The following is a 16,587-nucleotide window of genomic DNA, read 5'->3' as shown; positions in this document are numbered from 1 at the left end:
TTAAGGTCTGCCGTCTTCATTAAATGTCTGATTTTGAAATCTGTACTCAGACAATTTTCCTGTGTGACTGCAGTTCACAAAGCTTGTAAGCCCCTTGTTTTTGTAGCTTTCCTTGGATTCATTTGCAGGGGAGCGTTCTGTTTCGTCTGTAAGTCATTTGGAATATAGCTTCGCTAGCTCTGTAGCCGGAGGGTTTGTCTGTCATTCAAAAATAAAATAAAAATCTCCACCTACTGAAAAGTGAACAGCATAGCCCTAGCAACCAGACTGCTTTGTCGGGACCAGAGGAGAGGACATTAAACAAGTAAGGCCAACTAGCATAATCTCTCGAACAGACAGGGATGCAGTGGAGATATAGCCAGTGATAGGATTGATTGCAGCCGATAGAGCAGATAGCTGCATGTGTTTTCAATTTTTTTAAAAGGTGGATTGTAAATACATCCTTGATGAAGCAGTGCTTGTTCTTGTCAGTATGAGCTCAGTGTTCAGCTGAGAACTCTTAGAAGAGGGACCTGCTTCTTTAGAAAAATAATTGAACAACCCCCCACCCCCAGCCCAGCTTGCACTGATTGTGCATATTCACGGGAGGAATACAAAAGGTAAGTCATTTTCTTGGAAAGCAAGGGAAAGCTTTTTTAAGTGGTCTGTCAAACAGGGTGCTGTCAGTGCCTTCCTCCCAGGTATGCTCTTGGCTGTGTTCTGCCAGGAGTGTGTTTCATGTGTCTGCCTTCACCCTGGTCTCTGTGTGTGCCATGGTTTCTTGTTCATCTGCCATGTCATAGATCTGTCTGCATTAAAATGATTTCCCTTTTTGATTCTTCTTGTGAATGGAAGAAACTGAAACCACTCAGTGTCCTCTGAAATATTACCTATTCCTTATTTCCTTAAGGAACTTTTTTTAGGATTTTTGCTTCTTAGCTGACACTGGAAGGGGAAAAAAAAAAAAGTCCGTGAGTTTTCTCCAGGTTATCTTTCTATTAGAACAGGATTGTAAAAAGCAAAGCGAAGAAAGGAGCAAGTTTTACAGGAAAGGTCAGTTGGTTTAGTGGTCAGCATGGGCTTCTCTCAAACCTTGTCAAGTCGATGCTCTTTGATAGGCACAGTGAGTAATCATCTGATGTTACAGTGTAGTCTTTTTCTGTAATCCACAGAAGACTCTGACTTACAGCTTCTGTCTAATAATTGCATTTGTTTGTCTCCTCCCTGCACCTTCCCTTTCCATGTTCTTCCTCCTGCTGTTTGTTGTCCTTTCTTGTTTTATGCATTTTGGTTCTTTAGTTTGCTGGTGTATGAGGTCTTTGATTTCCTCCCTGCCCATCCGCTCCCTGTGTGCTAGAGATGGTGTGCAAAGGATAAAAGCGATTCTGTGCCATTACAAGGGAAGAATGCTTCCAAAATTGTTTTTTATTGCAACAGTTTTGCTTCCTGACTGCTGGATGGGATGCACTGTGCTGGGAGAGTGGCCAGAGCAGGATGTGCTGTTCCAGCCTAGTTTTCAGTGACCACTTTTAGGACCAAATAGCTGGGCAAATGGGATCTCATTGCATTGTGTCCAGTTGTTTGGTTAGGGGCTTTTTTTTCTTTTGCTTCTCCAAGTTTCTCAGCTGTAAGGTTGTTCTGGCAGTTGAAAGATGCTCCACGGATGGTGGAAGGGTTTTTGGAGAGCACTGTGATCTTGTGGTCTTGCTTCACCAAATTTTATCTTAGAATTTTTCACTGTTGGTCCTGGAGGTGCAGCTCCTTTTTAGGATAGCAGGGAAGGAAGCTGTGCGCAGGCTGACATCTTGCTGGCCTCAGAGGTAGGGCCAGGTAATAGCAGGGAAATGCTGGAGGCATCCTGGATTCTGTCCCTCCCACTGTCTGTCCAGCAGCTCTCATCAGTACTGCTAGCTGTCTTGGGGATTTTTGGTCAGCGCGGACAACTTTTATTCAGGAAGAAGTGGGTTTTTTTTGGAAATAGTTCTGGGGGGCTGTGCCTAGATGAAGTGCAAAGGGAGATTTATCTCTTGCCTTGGCTGTATTGTTGAAGCATAAATTAGCAGCTCCTTGCCTCCACTTAATGTCTTTCCTAAACATAAGATGAAAAATGGGGTGCAGTGTGAGCAGATGTGGTAAGGGATAAAGTTTTCCTTTTTTATATCAGACTTTGAGCCTGCAAATAAAATGTTTCACTGGAATTTCCTGTGTTTTCATTTGTCCCCACTGGCTCTTGTCCTGTCACTGGGTGCTGCAGAGAGGCTGGCTCTGTAGTCTTCATTGCTTCCCATGAGGTGTTATAGCACACTGTTGAGATAAGCGCTCCTAGTTCCCATTTATTAATTGGCTGTTACTATTTTGTTGGTGATCCCTTTCCACATGGAGCTACAAGGAATCAGGATTTTGTCTGCAGCATCAGCAGCAGTTCTGTGGCTGTGTACTCTTGGTTTGCAGAGAGAAATCCAATGTCAGTCATTCACACTCTGTGCTCGTAGATGCCTATACTTTTTAGATTTTCTCAGGATCTGGATATTGGAACAAGGAAATCCTAAAAGAGAAAAGATGAGACTGTTTACAGAATTGTCTGTGTGTTTGCAAATTTGTCTTTGCAAAAACAGAGTTCCCTGAACCCTTTAAGCAGACATAGAGGCACTGGACTATATATCTTGCAGGAACTGCATATTGTGCAGGATTGTACTCCTTGAAGTTAATTAATTACACGGTGTTCAAAATCAGATTCTGCCTCCTTGAAGGCTGGAAGTCTTCAACTGTGGTGCTTCCACATTTGTAAAGGTTTGCAGTGCCTTGACTTCCAGCTGTTTTGACTTTCTGAAGTTCTCTCAAGCTTTTCTAAAGTTCTCTTGGCTTTTATAACTCTGGCAACTAAGTAATAATAAAGCTAGGCATTTGCCAAAAGAACATTAGTCTTTGTGCTGTCATTCAGCAGTTATCTTAGAGTTTGGACCTTTTTTATACATGTTGTTATCCAGCAGGTGAAGTATTTGCTGGTGTTTTGGTCTGGCATTTCAGCAAAGCTGGCTGGCAGCCTTCAGTAACAGCTACCTCACAGCTGGGTCAAACCAGTAAGGTGATTTGTAGGAGGGAAAATGTACTTTATAAACATGTATTTCTGATACGTTTTGGTTTTAGTAGACTCTGTTGCAGGACTTAAACCAGAGATACTGTGAACAACTTTCTTAATTGCTTCTGTTGGGGCAAATGTCAGCGGCAGTGCGGCCTAATACAAAAACCAATTAGCAGGGTATGCAAAAGGTTAAAGTGCGTTTTCCTTCCTGGTGTTTGTTTAATTGTGTTCTACGAGTGTGCCTATAGCAGAAGTAGTCTATCCTGTTCTAGATGAAAGCTGTGGCAGTCTGGGCCGTTTCCGTGGCTTGTGTCTGTTGTGCTGGGCTGGAAGGATCAGCTGCACCTTAGACCTCTGTGGCCTCAGCTCCACAGAGCATCTGAGCATGTGCTCACCTCACAGCAGTGCTGGCCTCGAGCCCACTGTGGTTCCAGCTCCACTCCATGAAGATAGCTGCTCTGCAAGCTAGTTTTTGTAGACTCAACTGGGAATACTCTGAGGTCCAGTTCTGACTTTCAGGAGCTTCATGGTGAGAGCAGGTGCAGCATTACAGCATGGATCACCACTAGGCTGGAAGTGACGTCTTTAGCGGGGTTTAATTCTGAGTTGCTGCTTCCTGTTAGCATTAGAAGGCCTTTGTCTTCTGTGCAAGATTCTCTGAAGTGCCAAAGAGGAGCCTGGGTCATTAAGCTGGTACTTTGATTATTAAGAATGCCTGTCCAATTCTGATGATGAATGTCTCAGATCTTGTGGACAGCAAATGTCCCCAGTTTTGTTACTGGTCTAGTGATGGTGGTGTCTGAATTCAGAGAACACACAGTGAAGTGAAATTCTCTTTTGCAGGTTGAACAGCTGACTTGAGGCTCTGGATCCACCTTGCACTACTGGTGTCTTATTGTTCCTTGTGGTGTAGCTGGTGATTGTTCCCAAGAAGAGAGAAGATGATGAGTGATGCAAGTGACATGCTTGCTGCGGCCTTGGAGCAGATGGATGGCATAATAGCAGGTAAATGCTTGGAGCTGCTTGTTCATTTAACTACTTCAGTCCTCCTTTTTCATATTCAGAATGTGGAGTGCCAGACTGGGGTCAGAGTGTGCTGGTGATTTTGTTAGGTGTCTTGCCTTGTGACTTAGAGATTACAGGCAAATGGAGTGGGTGTATTGCACACTCTAACACACAGGCACAGCTGAATTGGTTGCAGGCTTTCTCCCAGCCTGTATCAAAGTGCTGCTTGCAGAGGCTGAGTTCTTCTGGTGCACATAGCACCCTGAAAGCCAAGGACAATGCACATTTCAAACTGGGATGTGTTTAAAGAGCTACTGCAAGGCAGGAAGATGAAGATTAACTAATGCCAGCTATTCTGGCCATCACTTAATTCTCAGGAGTTAAAACATGAATCGATTTTTTTCTTTTCTCAGAATGGGAATGCTGTGGGTCTAAATGGTTGGTCTGGACCTACCTTTAGTATTAACACTTTTTCTAAGTACCTGTAAATTTTAAGTGCTCTAAAGAGAGGGTTCGAAAAGTATGCAACTTGGACTTTTTATGTTGAATATAATGAGTTAGAAAATAATATAAATTCACAACGCAGGGGAGCAAGGCAGCAATAAGTTAATATTTCTATCTTATTCCTGCAAAGCTATGCAAACAGCTACCCAAGCTGAGAAAATATTCTGTAAGAGTAGCAACATGGTAATGAAATCTTTAGCAGTTCCACCTAAAATAGTTTTCCTTAGGGAGGAAAAAAAAGAAATCATACAGTGTGTGTTTTGCTTAAACAACAACTTTTCTTTGCAGTTTTCTTAAAAGTATTAATAACATATAGCAGGCACATGTGTGAAGTGGATTCAGTTGGATCATAATGACCTCTAAAAATACATTTAAGCTGTGACTTTGGAAATTTCCACAAGTAGATACTGGTATTTGGATCAGATAGCGCCATCTGTGTTTCCAAGAGCCTAAGTTGGTTATGGCAGGATAAGATTTAATATTAAAAAAAAAAAAAAGTGCTATTGAGGTGTTTGAGTTACCATAGACCTAATTTATCCATGTGTCTGAGCAGACCTAATAAATGATATAATAAAAGGATATCAGCTCTTATGCTTTTGTGGGGATTTTTCTCTATTTTTTTCTGAAGGGAATTATGCTTGCATTTTTTTGGCTTCGTAGATGAGATGAATGAAGGTTCATGGCAGGGCATGTATGGCATATCTCTGTAATTTCCAAAAATTGACAGTACAAAAGCTAATGTTCTGTCATGAGCACATCTCATTGTGCTGAGGCTTTACAGTATTAAGGCCACAAATCGATGTGCTGAAATTCTAGTTGGAATTAGCTGGGTTTATTAAAATCAACTTTAATCCTGAATTTGTAGTTTCCTTCCTTACATAGCGTGCAGCAACTTTTAATGTAGGTCAAACATAAATACTGTGAGTTTATGCAAATAAGAGATATATTTTCTTTATTAACATGCAACATCAGTGCTAACATGTCTAGCTGCTGAACTTTATTTTTTTTTTTTTCCTTGTTGAAGTGATTTCGTCTTTTTACTTGTCTTCATATGTCTCTATTCTTGAAAAAGTAAAACAAAATTCCAGTGCACTGGAGCAGCGAAACAAATTTCTGCATGAAGAGTACTGAGCACAGCTTCCTCTGAAAACCATCAGTGTCTGACTTGGGTCGTGCAGCCTCTACAGGGTGACTCAGAGCATTACTAGCTGAGCCTGTTCTCTCCGCAGTGCTTTCAGCCTCCAAAATCCTTGAGTGCAGCAGCCCAGCCTATGCTTTGAGCTGTTGGGCACTCTTGTGCCACGTGTCTTCTGTCTGATCAGCCCACCTCCTTCTGTCCACTAAAACTGTCAGAGATGTTGAAACTCCAAACACGTGTCAGCAAGGGCTTACCCCTCTCCAAGTTGCAAGGTGATACAGGGCACAGTGCATGGAGGGGGCACAGTGCAGCACTTGCACTGAGTTTAAGATCAATTCCCGCCAGCAGCAAATGCCACATGACATTTCTAATCCTTGCTGCAGGTCTCCCATAGCTGCCTGTCCTATTTGCTTATCCTATGCCTCACTGTGTGGTTTTACTCTACCCAGGTTCGAAGGCGCTGGAATATTCCAATGGCATCTTTGACTGCCAGTCCCCCACTTCTCCTTTCATGGGGGGCCTGCGGGCGCTGCACCTGGTGGAGGACCTGCGGGGCTTGCTGGAGATGATGGAGGCAGATGAGAAAGAGGGTCTGCGCTGCCAGGTCCCAGACTCAACAGCAGAGGCTCTGATTGAATGGCTCCAAAGTCAAATGGTACGGTCTCACTTTCTTTCACCCGTGTTCTATGCTGGGCTGTTGGAAGCTTTTGGGTTGGTTTCGTAGAACCAAACTTACAGGGCTTTGTTTCGGAAGTGTTGCTGTGGGGTCTCAGAAAAGCTGCTGCCCAATACCTCGTGCAGTGACTTGGCCTTTGTTTTCTTTGATGTACACTGTGCCTCGCTTTGGTGAGCAAAAAGTTTTCAGTAAATTAAGTTTTGTTTCAGAGGATTGAGGAAAGGCATTTTTATAGGAGTCAGACACATAAATGGAAAAAAAAAAAATGTTGCTCTCAATGTGAACTTTTCACTAAAAAGCTTTTTTGGCACTGTATTTTCTACAGGGGCCGGAGTTGTTACTGGGTTTCTTTACCTGATTTATAACAGAAGTGGGTGATAAAAGCTCAGCATCCCTTTAACCTAGAAACCAAACAGTATTTATATTTTCTGTGTTTGTAAATCCACAACTTTTTGTCATCTCTGTTTTAAAAATACACCAAAATATACCAAGTAGGGTTGTTATCTCCCTACGTGTTGGTTTTCCCAAAAATCAAATAGAGTTAAAAATAGAGGCTATGTGAAAAGTACAGTGGGAAAGAACATGTGTTCATCAAAAGGCAAGTTACATGACATCATTGTCTAAGCTCTGACTGGTTTTGCCTCTGTGTGTCCTGTGACTGGTGACATCCTAGCAGGGCCACCAACGAGTCCTTGTGCTCAAATTGTGGCAGTTTGCCTTGCTCTAGTGGCGTATGTGTGTGCATAGATTTCAGAGATGCCCTCACACTGGAAATCAAGGCTTCTTTCTGGAAGCTATGTTTCAGGGTTTAAGTCAGCCTGCAGCTGTTATGGCAGCTGAGGGTGTGCGCTTCTGCATATCGTATTACCATATCTGCCTATGGCAGTGCTCTGGTCTGTTCTTCTGACACATGTGGCCTTGGACAAAGTGATGCCATGCTGCTGGTTTGAGGCTTCCTGACTGATGCTGGACAGGCCAGCTGTGGTGGCTCTGTGTTGCACCCAATGCATTGCTACTACTGGTGGCTGTCAACATGGGAAGCTGCCAATCACCTTCTCCCTTTGCAGGGTGGATGTGATGCTTCCCCTCAGAAGGGACTTGGTCTCCATGGGGCTATGGATGATAGCATGGGATGGCATTTTTCTCTCGATTTTATCTCTGTGCTCAGCTAGAGCATGCCACACCTCAGCCCAACGTGCTTCCACGCCAGCATTGCTGCAAAGCCTGCGCCTGAAGAGCACAACCGGGCATCAGGCTGCATGAGCTTGGCGTGGAGAGACCTGATGTGCCACCTAGCGGTATGCAAGCTGGGTGCAGCACCCTGGGACAGAGAGGGAACCAGGGTGACACAGCTTATGTAGCTCTTGTGAAAAGATTTGAGGGGAGAGTGCTCTATTTTTGTTGTTGTTGTTGTTTTAAAATGATTTTATTTTGCTTTGAACTACTCATTTCAGAGTACCTCAAACTTAATGAAACACACAAGAGCTTTTCTACTGACTCCAGTGGTGCTTGGCTCTCACCGCCACTGTCAGTATCACGGTCAACATTATTAAGATGGGGGAGGAGGAGGCAGAAGTGACATTCAGTCAAATCTTTGAAAAATGCAGAGATCCTGCTAGCATCAGCATTTCATTCTCCTGTAACATACAGCAGTGAACATCGCTGTAACTAGTCTCTGCTCTGTCTGGAGAAGAAGTCAAGAGGCTTCACAGGTTTCATGCAAGTATGGCCTTGAAAAATAAATGTTCACGTGCTACATAAACAGTCTTAGAAAATTAACTTCTCCCCGTGGAGTGCATAGTTATTGGTAGTCCACTGTTTAGAAATGCTGGTCTCCCATGCTGGTTTAGCTTTTACTCCCATTCTGGAGTAAAGGAGCCCAACAGCTGCAGTGTCTGCTGAGATTAGTGAGGTAAAAGGCAGGCACTGCCCTGTGGGGCTGCAAATGTGTGATTCAGGGGTGCCTGGCTGCTAGGAGCTGGAATGAGATCCTTCAGACTCATTTGACATGGATCACCGCATCTTGGTGAGGCAGTAATGGTTTTCATTGCAGCTGTGAGCTGAATCTGGAAAGAGGAAGGGCTCTGTTATGCTATTCAGCTTACAGCCACCTGAGTACTGAAAATAATTCTGCAAAAGACAGCAGGAAATAACTATTGTTTCTATTTTCCTCAGTCTGCCTGAAATTACTACTTGATTTTCTCTGGCATCCTTAAAAACCCCAAGTAGGAAAAACTGAAAGTTGAGCTTTGTACTCTGCTCCAGGGATTTATAGGTGCCAACAGTCTCACCGTCCCTATCCGAGCAGAGCAGGTGTTGGGTAAACTGCCCTGGCAATTTGCAGGAAGGCTTTCTGAAGCAGTGTCCATTCTTACAGAGGAAGGGAAAACACCTCCCTGGTGTGAAATTGGTTTAATCCTCAATGCATGAAAAGTTGCAGCCACTAGGCTATTCAAAACTGCTAGAACTGGTGCATGACGTCCCATCCAAAGCTGTAACCACGTCTCTCGTGTCTCAAAGGAAAACAAAAATAGTGTTCACTGCTGCCAAACAGTGTGTCACAAGAGAAAAATCCTCTCCTGGTCTCCAGAGAGAAACTGCTGATGCCCTAGTTGGGAAAAGGGTCTGAACAGTCTTCTGAAGTTTCTTGCTTCTGTAAAATAAGGAAGAGGATTCAAGTTTGCCATGTCCAAATGAGTTGCCTTCTGTCCCTGTGCCACTGTGACCTCCTTTCTGCTCTTCTCTGTGTGCATGGGTAGTACTAGAGAAGTCTGTGACATGTACTCAGAAAGGACTGAAGAGTTGTAGTGCCTTATCCTGAATTTTTTAACCAGTGGATGCCAGATGGCCACGTGACACCAGAGCACGTGTACAGAGCGCGGACATCTGGCAGAGCATTTCCAGGAGGAGTGATCAGATGGTTCCCCTGGGGAGTTCAGAGAAGTTGTAATTGCGGCATTGTCTTGCACAAATAAACTGGTTTAACTGCAGCATGTCATTTCCAGTTGTCCATTTACAGCTGAAAACTAATCTCTGTGTTGCTGAAACCCTGCAAACATCTCCTTGTACAAATGGATGGCAGGTAAATGCTGCAACTTAAACTGGAAATGAGGCCATTTCTTCAAAGTCTAGAAAACAACTGAAGCCTTTTCTAAGCTCAGAAGTGCTAGGACTATATGCTTGCTCTGGGGACCAGCTGTGAAACACATTTCCAGATCGCAACTATTCCAAAGTCTTGGGGCTTTTCAGATCGCTTCTGATCAACAGAAATGCATAATATATTCCGATGTGTGCTTTAATAAAACATATGCTGTAGTCTGGTTATGGAGCTTCTGGTTTGGATATAGACATGTGAGCAATCTGTAACATGGTTACCAGTAACAAGACCATCTCAATTGAAATTCTGCCTCTTGCAAGACCAAGCCCATTGTGTTGGGGTTGTTGGAAAATGCCAACAGTGGGAAGTTGATCTGTTCATTTCTTGAAGAATAATTCTCAAAAGAATTGCTTCTGGTTGTTGCAGTTCCTCTTCAGTTGAAATAAGCAAGACAGTTTTATTTCTGATTTTTTCCCCACTTTAAAAAAAATACATTTTATTGAATCGACCTTTCCGAAAAGAGGAAACCAGATAGGTCTTATTGAAAAGGGGGGTGATAGGTAAATGTGGATGGGCAGTTCCTGAGGGTCTGAGGTCCCTCTGTGTGCTCAGCCCAGAGCAGAGGAGCTGAGGGGAGGCCTGATGGCGGCTGCAGCTCCTCACAGGGAGCAGAGGGGCAGCGCTGAGCTCTGCTCTGTGTGACAGCGACAGGGCCCGAGGGAACGGCATGGAGCTGTGTCAGGGGAGGGGCAGCTGGGGTTAGGGACAGGGGCTGCACCACAGGGCGGTGGGCACAGCCCCAGACTGCCAGAGTTCAAGAAATGTTTGGACACTGCTCTCAGACATAGGGTTTGAATTTTGGGTGGTCCTTGGACTCAATGATCCCTGTGGGACCCTTCCAACTCCAGGTATTCTGTGACTTTTTCTGTAAAACTCCCCGTGGTCCATAGCAACAAGTGCAGCTGCGATTTTTAACTTTAACTCTCTGTGGCACTGTATGTTGAATATGATGAGAGTATTAAAAAAAAAATGAGAAACTTAATGGCCTTCAAAGATTTCTGAAAGAATGCTGTCAACTCGCTTGGGGATGACAGTGTGAGCTGTGAACCTGTGCAATCCAGAGTGATATCTCACAGACCATCCTCAGCTTTTGACATTCTTTCAAAAGTCCGTTCTTCTTCAGTGTAGTGAGAGTTAATCACCGAGGTTATTGCATTTCAGAGGGAAGTTTTCCTGCTTGGATAAACACAGCTTGTAGTCTTGCAAAGATAGACTAGCCTGTCTGGAAAACAGGGTGATTCCCAAGTGGTGAAAGTGGTTTGGTTAGCCAGAAGTCATCCCATGTTTTTTATTCATGGAAACATCTTGTCTTCAAACCAAAGTTTGTTGTTTGATTGTCTTAGTGTGGGCGTGCAGTGCATTCATTTGGCTCGGCTTGTGCTTATGCTGAGTTTAGCTATTGAAAGTAATGTGTGGCACATAGGTTTTATCACCAAGCGCCTGTCTGATATCTCTCCTTTAGCTAAAGAATGAAAGGAGCCTTGTGATACTCCACCAGTCTGTCATTATAAACTGCCTCCTGGTAATACTTTTTGTTCATGAGAAATCTACCTCTGAAAACTCTTGAAATGCTTCTTGATAAGAATGATCGTCCAGACTGGTGTGCTTTTAATATTGGAAGATGATGTGGGTTCATTATCAGCATGTCTTGGCATGGCATTGTCATGCCTGGTAGAGTTTATCAGCGGTGAGAACAACCTGTACAGTCTTGCACTGGAATGCAAGATAGCCCCAGTGGTACGGCACTCGAAAATCACCATTCTGAATCCAGAACACATCTGTTTAGCTTGAAAAGCACAGCTGCTGTTCTTCTTCTGCTCTACTTTTTTATTCTGGATTGTTCAGCATTCCTGTTTTTGAGACTTTTTAGTCTACCAACATTAGTAGTAAACGTTCATTTTTCATATTAAAAGCTGTGCTTTTTTAGATAATCATGGGAGTTGCAGAGCTAGGCTCTAGTAGTCAAAAATAGTTGGGATTTATTGTGCTGCTGAAGGTACTGGGTGCATTGGGACTGAAATGTGAGGGTGAACATTGGTTATTACTGTCACATTTTACATGGTTTAGAGTACAGCATAAACTTGAGACAAGCCACTGGTAACATCTGGGACCAGTTAGTCAGTTGCTTCCTTCCTCTTTTTCTTGGCACCTACACATGAATTACATGTGCTTCTCCCGATCTCACAATTAAGAGCCTATCGAGAAGAGAAAGCCTTCTCCTGATTGTCCTGCAGCAGGGAGAAGGGAGCGGTGTGCATGCCAGGGTCCCTGTTCTACTGGCAGACCTAGGAGGCTCCAGCTCCTCTTGGCAGAAGAGGGATTGAGTTTCCCGGGCTTTGATGTGTTAATTCCTGAAGGAGCTGTTTGCTCCGCCTGAGGAGCGCTGCGCTGCAGCCGAGCTCCGCTTCCCACATCTCCCGACTGGTGCCACCTTCTCCTGCAGCTCTGGTGAGACGGGGAGCCCTGCCCTTGATTAACCCCCTGTCCGGGTTTGGAGGAGCCCTGACAGCACTGCTGGGCGCTGCTCCTGCTGCTCTGTACCTCAGCTGCCTGCCACGGCCGCTCACATCCCTCCGTGCATGAGGATAGCTGCGAGCAGCATGGAGTACAGCTGGGACATCCACGGGCACTGCGTCTGGCTAAATAAGGTAGGGTATCTCTGCTTGCTCAGGCTCCTGCATTTCTCCCAGTGATGAGCCATAGCTGGGCAGTGCTGTCAGGGAGTTAGCGTTTTGTCTCTCCTGGGCAAGAAACCAGCTGAGCTGCTGCTGGAGAAACAGAATATTCTGAGACGATTGCATTTTCAATTCAAGTGCAATTCAACAGCTGTGCTATTTGTATTTAGAAAATGTTTCAGGTAATCCTCGCAGCAAATCTCTGTCTCAATCTGTTTTTCTTTCAGAATTCGTTTTTATTTGAAAGGCTTGAAAAAACAATGCAGAGATTTTAAGTGTGTGCTTTTTTTTCTTTTCACTGCTTTTCCTGTAGGGAGGATCTATCTGTGAACTTTGGGAAAGCCTCAGCATGCCGGTCAGCATGTGGACCGGGCTGCAGGGGGAGGTGCAGGTTCTAGAGGGCAGCGATGGGCTTGCGCGCAAACTGGTTCAACACTGAGAAAACAGACCAAGCAATGGTAGCTGTGCTTAGCTAAGTGTAGGTAATGTGTGTTATAACAATCTGAACAACTTAAGCATGTCAATGAGCTCTAATTTAACTCCAGATGGTCAGGAAAGAGATGTCAGGGAAGGCCCACTTGCCCGACTGTTGACTGGGCTTGGTGGTCAGAACTGTGCAATCTGCTGTACAAGGGAATAATTCTGTGGAGTGGCAGTGCCTCTTAGAAAAATCAGCTTTGCATCTTCAGCGAGAACAGTGTGACTTGTTCTGCTTATGCTGTCTCAAAAGCAGAAAAGAAAATGAAGGATAATAAAGGAATCAGCTCCATAAGCTAAAACTGGGTTCTATTTTTGAAAGGAGAATTCAGCAAGTAAGACTTTTTTTTAATGTTTTTTTGTTTGTTTGTTTTAGAATGCTTACAGAGGCTGCTGTTAGAAACTTTTTCTGTGGCTTGGAATGTTAGCTTATATTTTAGGAAAAATGGATTGAAGACTGAGGACAGGCAAACTGTGAAAGTTTGTGATGCATCTCCTTATTATAGGAATAATACTTCGTAGATTAGTGTGGGTTTTGACACACGTCTGCAGACAGAGCTTACAAATACACAGCAGATTAGCAATGGATTGATCTTGCAGAGTTTTAAGTGCACTGGATCTGATCTTGTAAGGCGTTTTAGGTAAATGCCTAACCTTAAACTTCTGAGAAGCCTCAGTGGCATTGTGATAATTGCTCTTTTGTTTTTAGGATTGTATTGGTAAATCTGCATTCTCTTCCCATACAGTGCTATGCAGTTAATCCCTAAATTGAAAACACATGCAAAGTCTAACCACTTAGTTGAAGATAAATTCTAAATTGCTGATGAAAAAAAATCTTCTTCGGAAAATGGAAAAGCTTGTCTTCCACAGCTTGTAAACTGTTGACAGTATACATTTGGTACAGAACTCCCAGCTGCCCCAAATACTCTTTACAGTTGCTGTTGAATCAAATACTCTCTTTTTTATTTTTATTTTTTTAGTAGGTGCATGATGCGATGGTTGCTGGTCTCTGTCATCTCCTCTCTTCCTCCTTCTCTGTCTGGAAGGAAAATCATACCAGGCATCAACTTTGTTCTTCCTGGGAGAGGACAGAGCAGGGGAGAGATGTGATAGAGCATTGGGCAGCTGTTGTCCACTGCATGATGCTCCCTGATCTCTGCACTAATACAGAAGGGGCTGGGGCTGCTACTCTAAAACACTGATGTGGTGGCCTCTCTGCGTTGTCATTTGCTGTCATCTTTTCCTCCAGGATGACTGTAGACAGTGACTGCCTTGTCACAGCTAAGATGTGCTCTGATGTTAAGTCAATCTCAGGTATTACGGAGAAGTTAATTACATTTCAAGTGAAGGACAACCTGATGTTGGGTTGTACACAATGTTTTGTTTCCAGTATTCTACAGGAATATCCAGTACACTACAGTATCCAGTATACTACAGGAGGTCAGCTTTTATGCAGAGCGCACTACTACTACTTTACTATGTAAAGACATATTTTTGTTTGGTTTTGTGGCAGAACAACTTTTACTCCAGTTCTTTCCAGGGCTCTTAGCGTTTCATCTCCATTTCTGTTGGCAAAGTGCAACTGTGTCCTGAACTCTGTCTCCAAATAATTCAAATAAAATCAGGAACAATATGCTGAACAAAAAAAAAGAGTTTTTTGAGGAATGCGAATGGAGTTTAACAACAAAGGTGCCATGGCAAGATGTTGTCCCAGTGACTAACATTCCGCTTTAACGCCTCATCGGTTTTCACAGCACTGTAAAGACATTTGCATTGTAGTGTGAAGCCAGTATTTACCTCTTCGCGCAGTCTGTGATTTGAGATAACTTGTGTCTGGTCACACTAGAAGTAGAAAGAGGTTCAGTGGTTAGGGCACTGCTGAGTTGTTTGGGAGGCGGGGAATTGAGCATTGTGCTTTGGAGAGGATATTGGTGTGAGCCCCAGCAGAATTGGGGCACCTTTAGACCCTGCTTGCAGTGGGGACTGAATATCCCTTTTCTACATCACAGACACATGCTTTGTTGATAAATGTGTTCTGTGTTACAGAGTTCAGACTAAGAAATTGATACTGAAAGGCTTTACCAGAGAGCTACACAGAATGACAAAAGTACAGAAAAACCTGTTTTTTGTAGTATGCGTGGAAGTCAAGTCACAAGATTTAAAGCATAATCTTCTACCTGAGCTGTTAACAAGTTTATGTTGGAAGCTCTTTGATTTGCTTCACCTTAATTTAAAGTGTTAAAAAACCTGAAGATCTTGAATGGGAAAACTATGATACGAGGTAAATTCTGGTAGAGATCAGGGGAAAAGCACTCATACTCTGAGCATATTCAGAGGTGTAGATTACTTGTGCATTGGTTTAGTTTCTGGATGGTCAGAAGGCCTGGTATTTGCTGCTAAATAATTCAGGTACAGGGTATCATTATGGCATGAGGTTTTGGTATAAATTTTCAGGGAGCATCCTTTATTAGTCTGCAGTAGCTCTGATGATTTCAGGGGAGATATTGTGGTCATCTTGTGACAGTTACACGTGCGTGTCTGGAAGATCCATTTGCTACTAATGTAAAAGCTGTCTGACACAGCCCGATTACCTGAAAATAGTGCTAAGGTGAGCTCAAACACTTGATATCTCTTCCTATTTGCTTTGCATCCAGTCTTCAGCTGATGATATTGAGCGTTTCGTTCTTCCAGTTTCACACAAAGGAGTTCCTCCCTCCAGCCCAAACTCAAGCATATAATACAGAAAAGGTGTTTCAGCCAGCCAGTCTCCTGAGACATGCTCTACAGCATGAGGGGGCACAACCTGCTTGAAAGGGAGACAAACAGAAGCCTGAGCTTTGCGCACAGCTCGTATGTGGGATCAGCCTTTCCTGCCAGGGTAGTTGGGACATCGCAGGCACTGGCTTAGTTCTTTCCACTGCACATTAAGCAAAGGCCAGGGCCCCTCAAAGTCAGTGGGAGTCTCAGTGCTGAGCATGCCGAATTTCAGAACAGCTTCACAGTCTCCTCTAAACAATTTATAGAATTTTTTGAGTTGGAAGAGTCATGTAGTCCAACTCCTCTGCAATGAATAGGGATATCTACAGCAATATGAAGTTGTTCAGAGCCCCATCCAGCCTGACCTTGAATGTCTCCAGAGGTGGGGCATCCACCATCTCTCTGGGCAGTCTGTTCCAATGCCTTATCACTCTTACTGTAAAAAACTAATTAGTTATATCAAATCTTAAATCTCCCCTCTTTTAATTTGAAGTCATTCTCTTTTATCATATCACAACCGACCTTTCCTAAGAGTCCCCTTCCTTCTTATATCCTGCCTTTAGATGCTGAAGGTCTCCCTTGAGTCTTCTTCAGGCTGAACAGCCCCAGCTCTCAGCCTGATCTCAGGTGTTACATGTTATATATGTTATATATGTTATAATGAGATGTCTAACACCTCAGAAGTTTTAGATACTTTGGATCATTTTGTGGCACTCTGGACGCACTCCAACAGGTCCATGTCTCTCTTGTACTGCGGACTCCACATCTGAATGCAGTTCTCCAGGTGAGGCCTCACCAGCGCAGAGAAGAGGGGCAGGATCACCTCCCTCACCCTGCTGGCTGTGCTTTTTTTGATGCAGCCCAGGATATGGTTGGTAGTCTGGCCGCAAGGGCATTATTACTAGCTCATGCCCAGCTTACCATCCACCAGTACTCCCAAGTGCTTTTCAGCAGAGCTGTTCTTCATCCTTATATCCCCCATCTTGTACTTACAGTGGAGGTTGCTATGTAAGACTTGCGCTTGGCTTTCTTGAAACTGAAGAGGTTCACTTGTGCCCATGGCTTTAGCCTGTCTGGGTCTCTCTGGATGGCATCCCGTCCCTCGGGCGTATCAACCACACCACACATTCGTGCAAT

General features: G+C 43.9%; 1 protein-coding gene across 15 annotated transcripts in view; it reads left to right on the top strand.

Annotated features, from left to right (window-relative positions):
• PPFIBP1 (PPFIA binding protein 1) overlaps nucleotides 1-16,587 on the top strand; it is a 103,262-nt gene that overhangs the window by 49,262 nt on the left and 37,413 nt on the right. For 13 of the 15 annotated variants that reach the window (XM_031555213.1, XM_031555208.1, XM_031555207.1 and 10 more), the window contains 2 exons: nucleotides 3,905-4,066; nucleotides 6,158-6,363. In XM_031555213.1, coding sequence (XP_031411073.1) covers nucleotides 4,003-4,066; nucleotides 6,158-6,363 — 270 coding nt within the window. In that variant the 5' untranslated portion in view covers nucleotides 3,905-4,002. Of the gene's footprint in view, nucleotides 1-3,904; nucleotides 4,067-6,157; nucleotides 6,364-11,949; nucleotides 12,190-16,587 lie in introns of those variants that run through there. The other 2 variants (XM_010715550.3, XM_010715556.2) reach the window with 2 other exon arrangements.

The sequence above is a fragment of the Meleagris gallopavo genome, chromosome 1, assembly GCF_000146605.3.
Source record: "Meleagris gallopavo isolate NT-WF06-2002-E0010 breed Aviagen turkey brand Nicholas breeding stock chromosome 1, Turkey_5.1, whole genome shotgun sequence".
Taxonomy (NCBI): domain Eukaryota; kingdom Metazoa; phylum Chordata; class Aves; order Galliformes; family Phasianidae; genus Meleagris; species Meleagris gallopavo.
The sequence above is the reverse complement of the archived record's forward strand: the minus strand, read 5'-3'. Positions and strand labels throughout refer to the sequence as shown.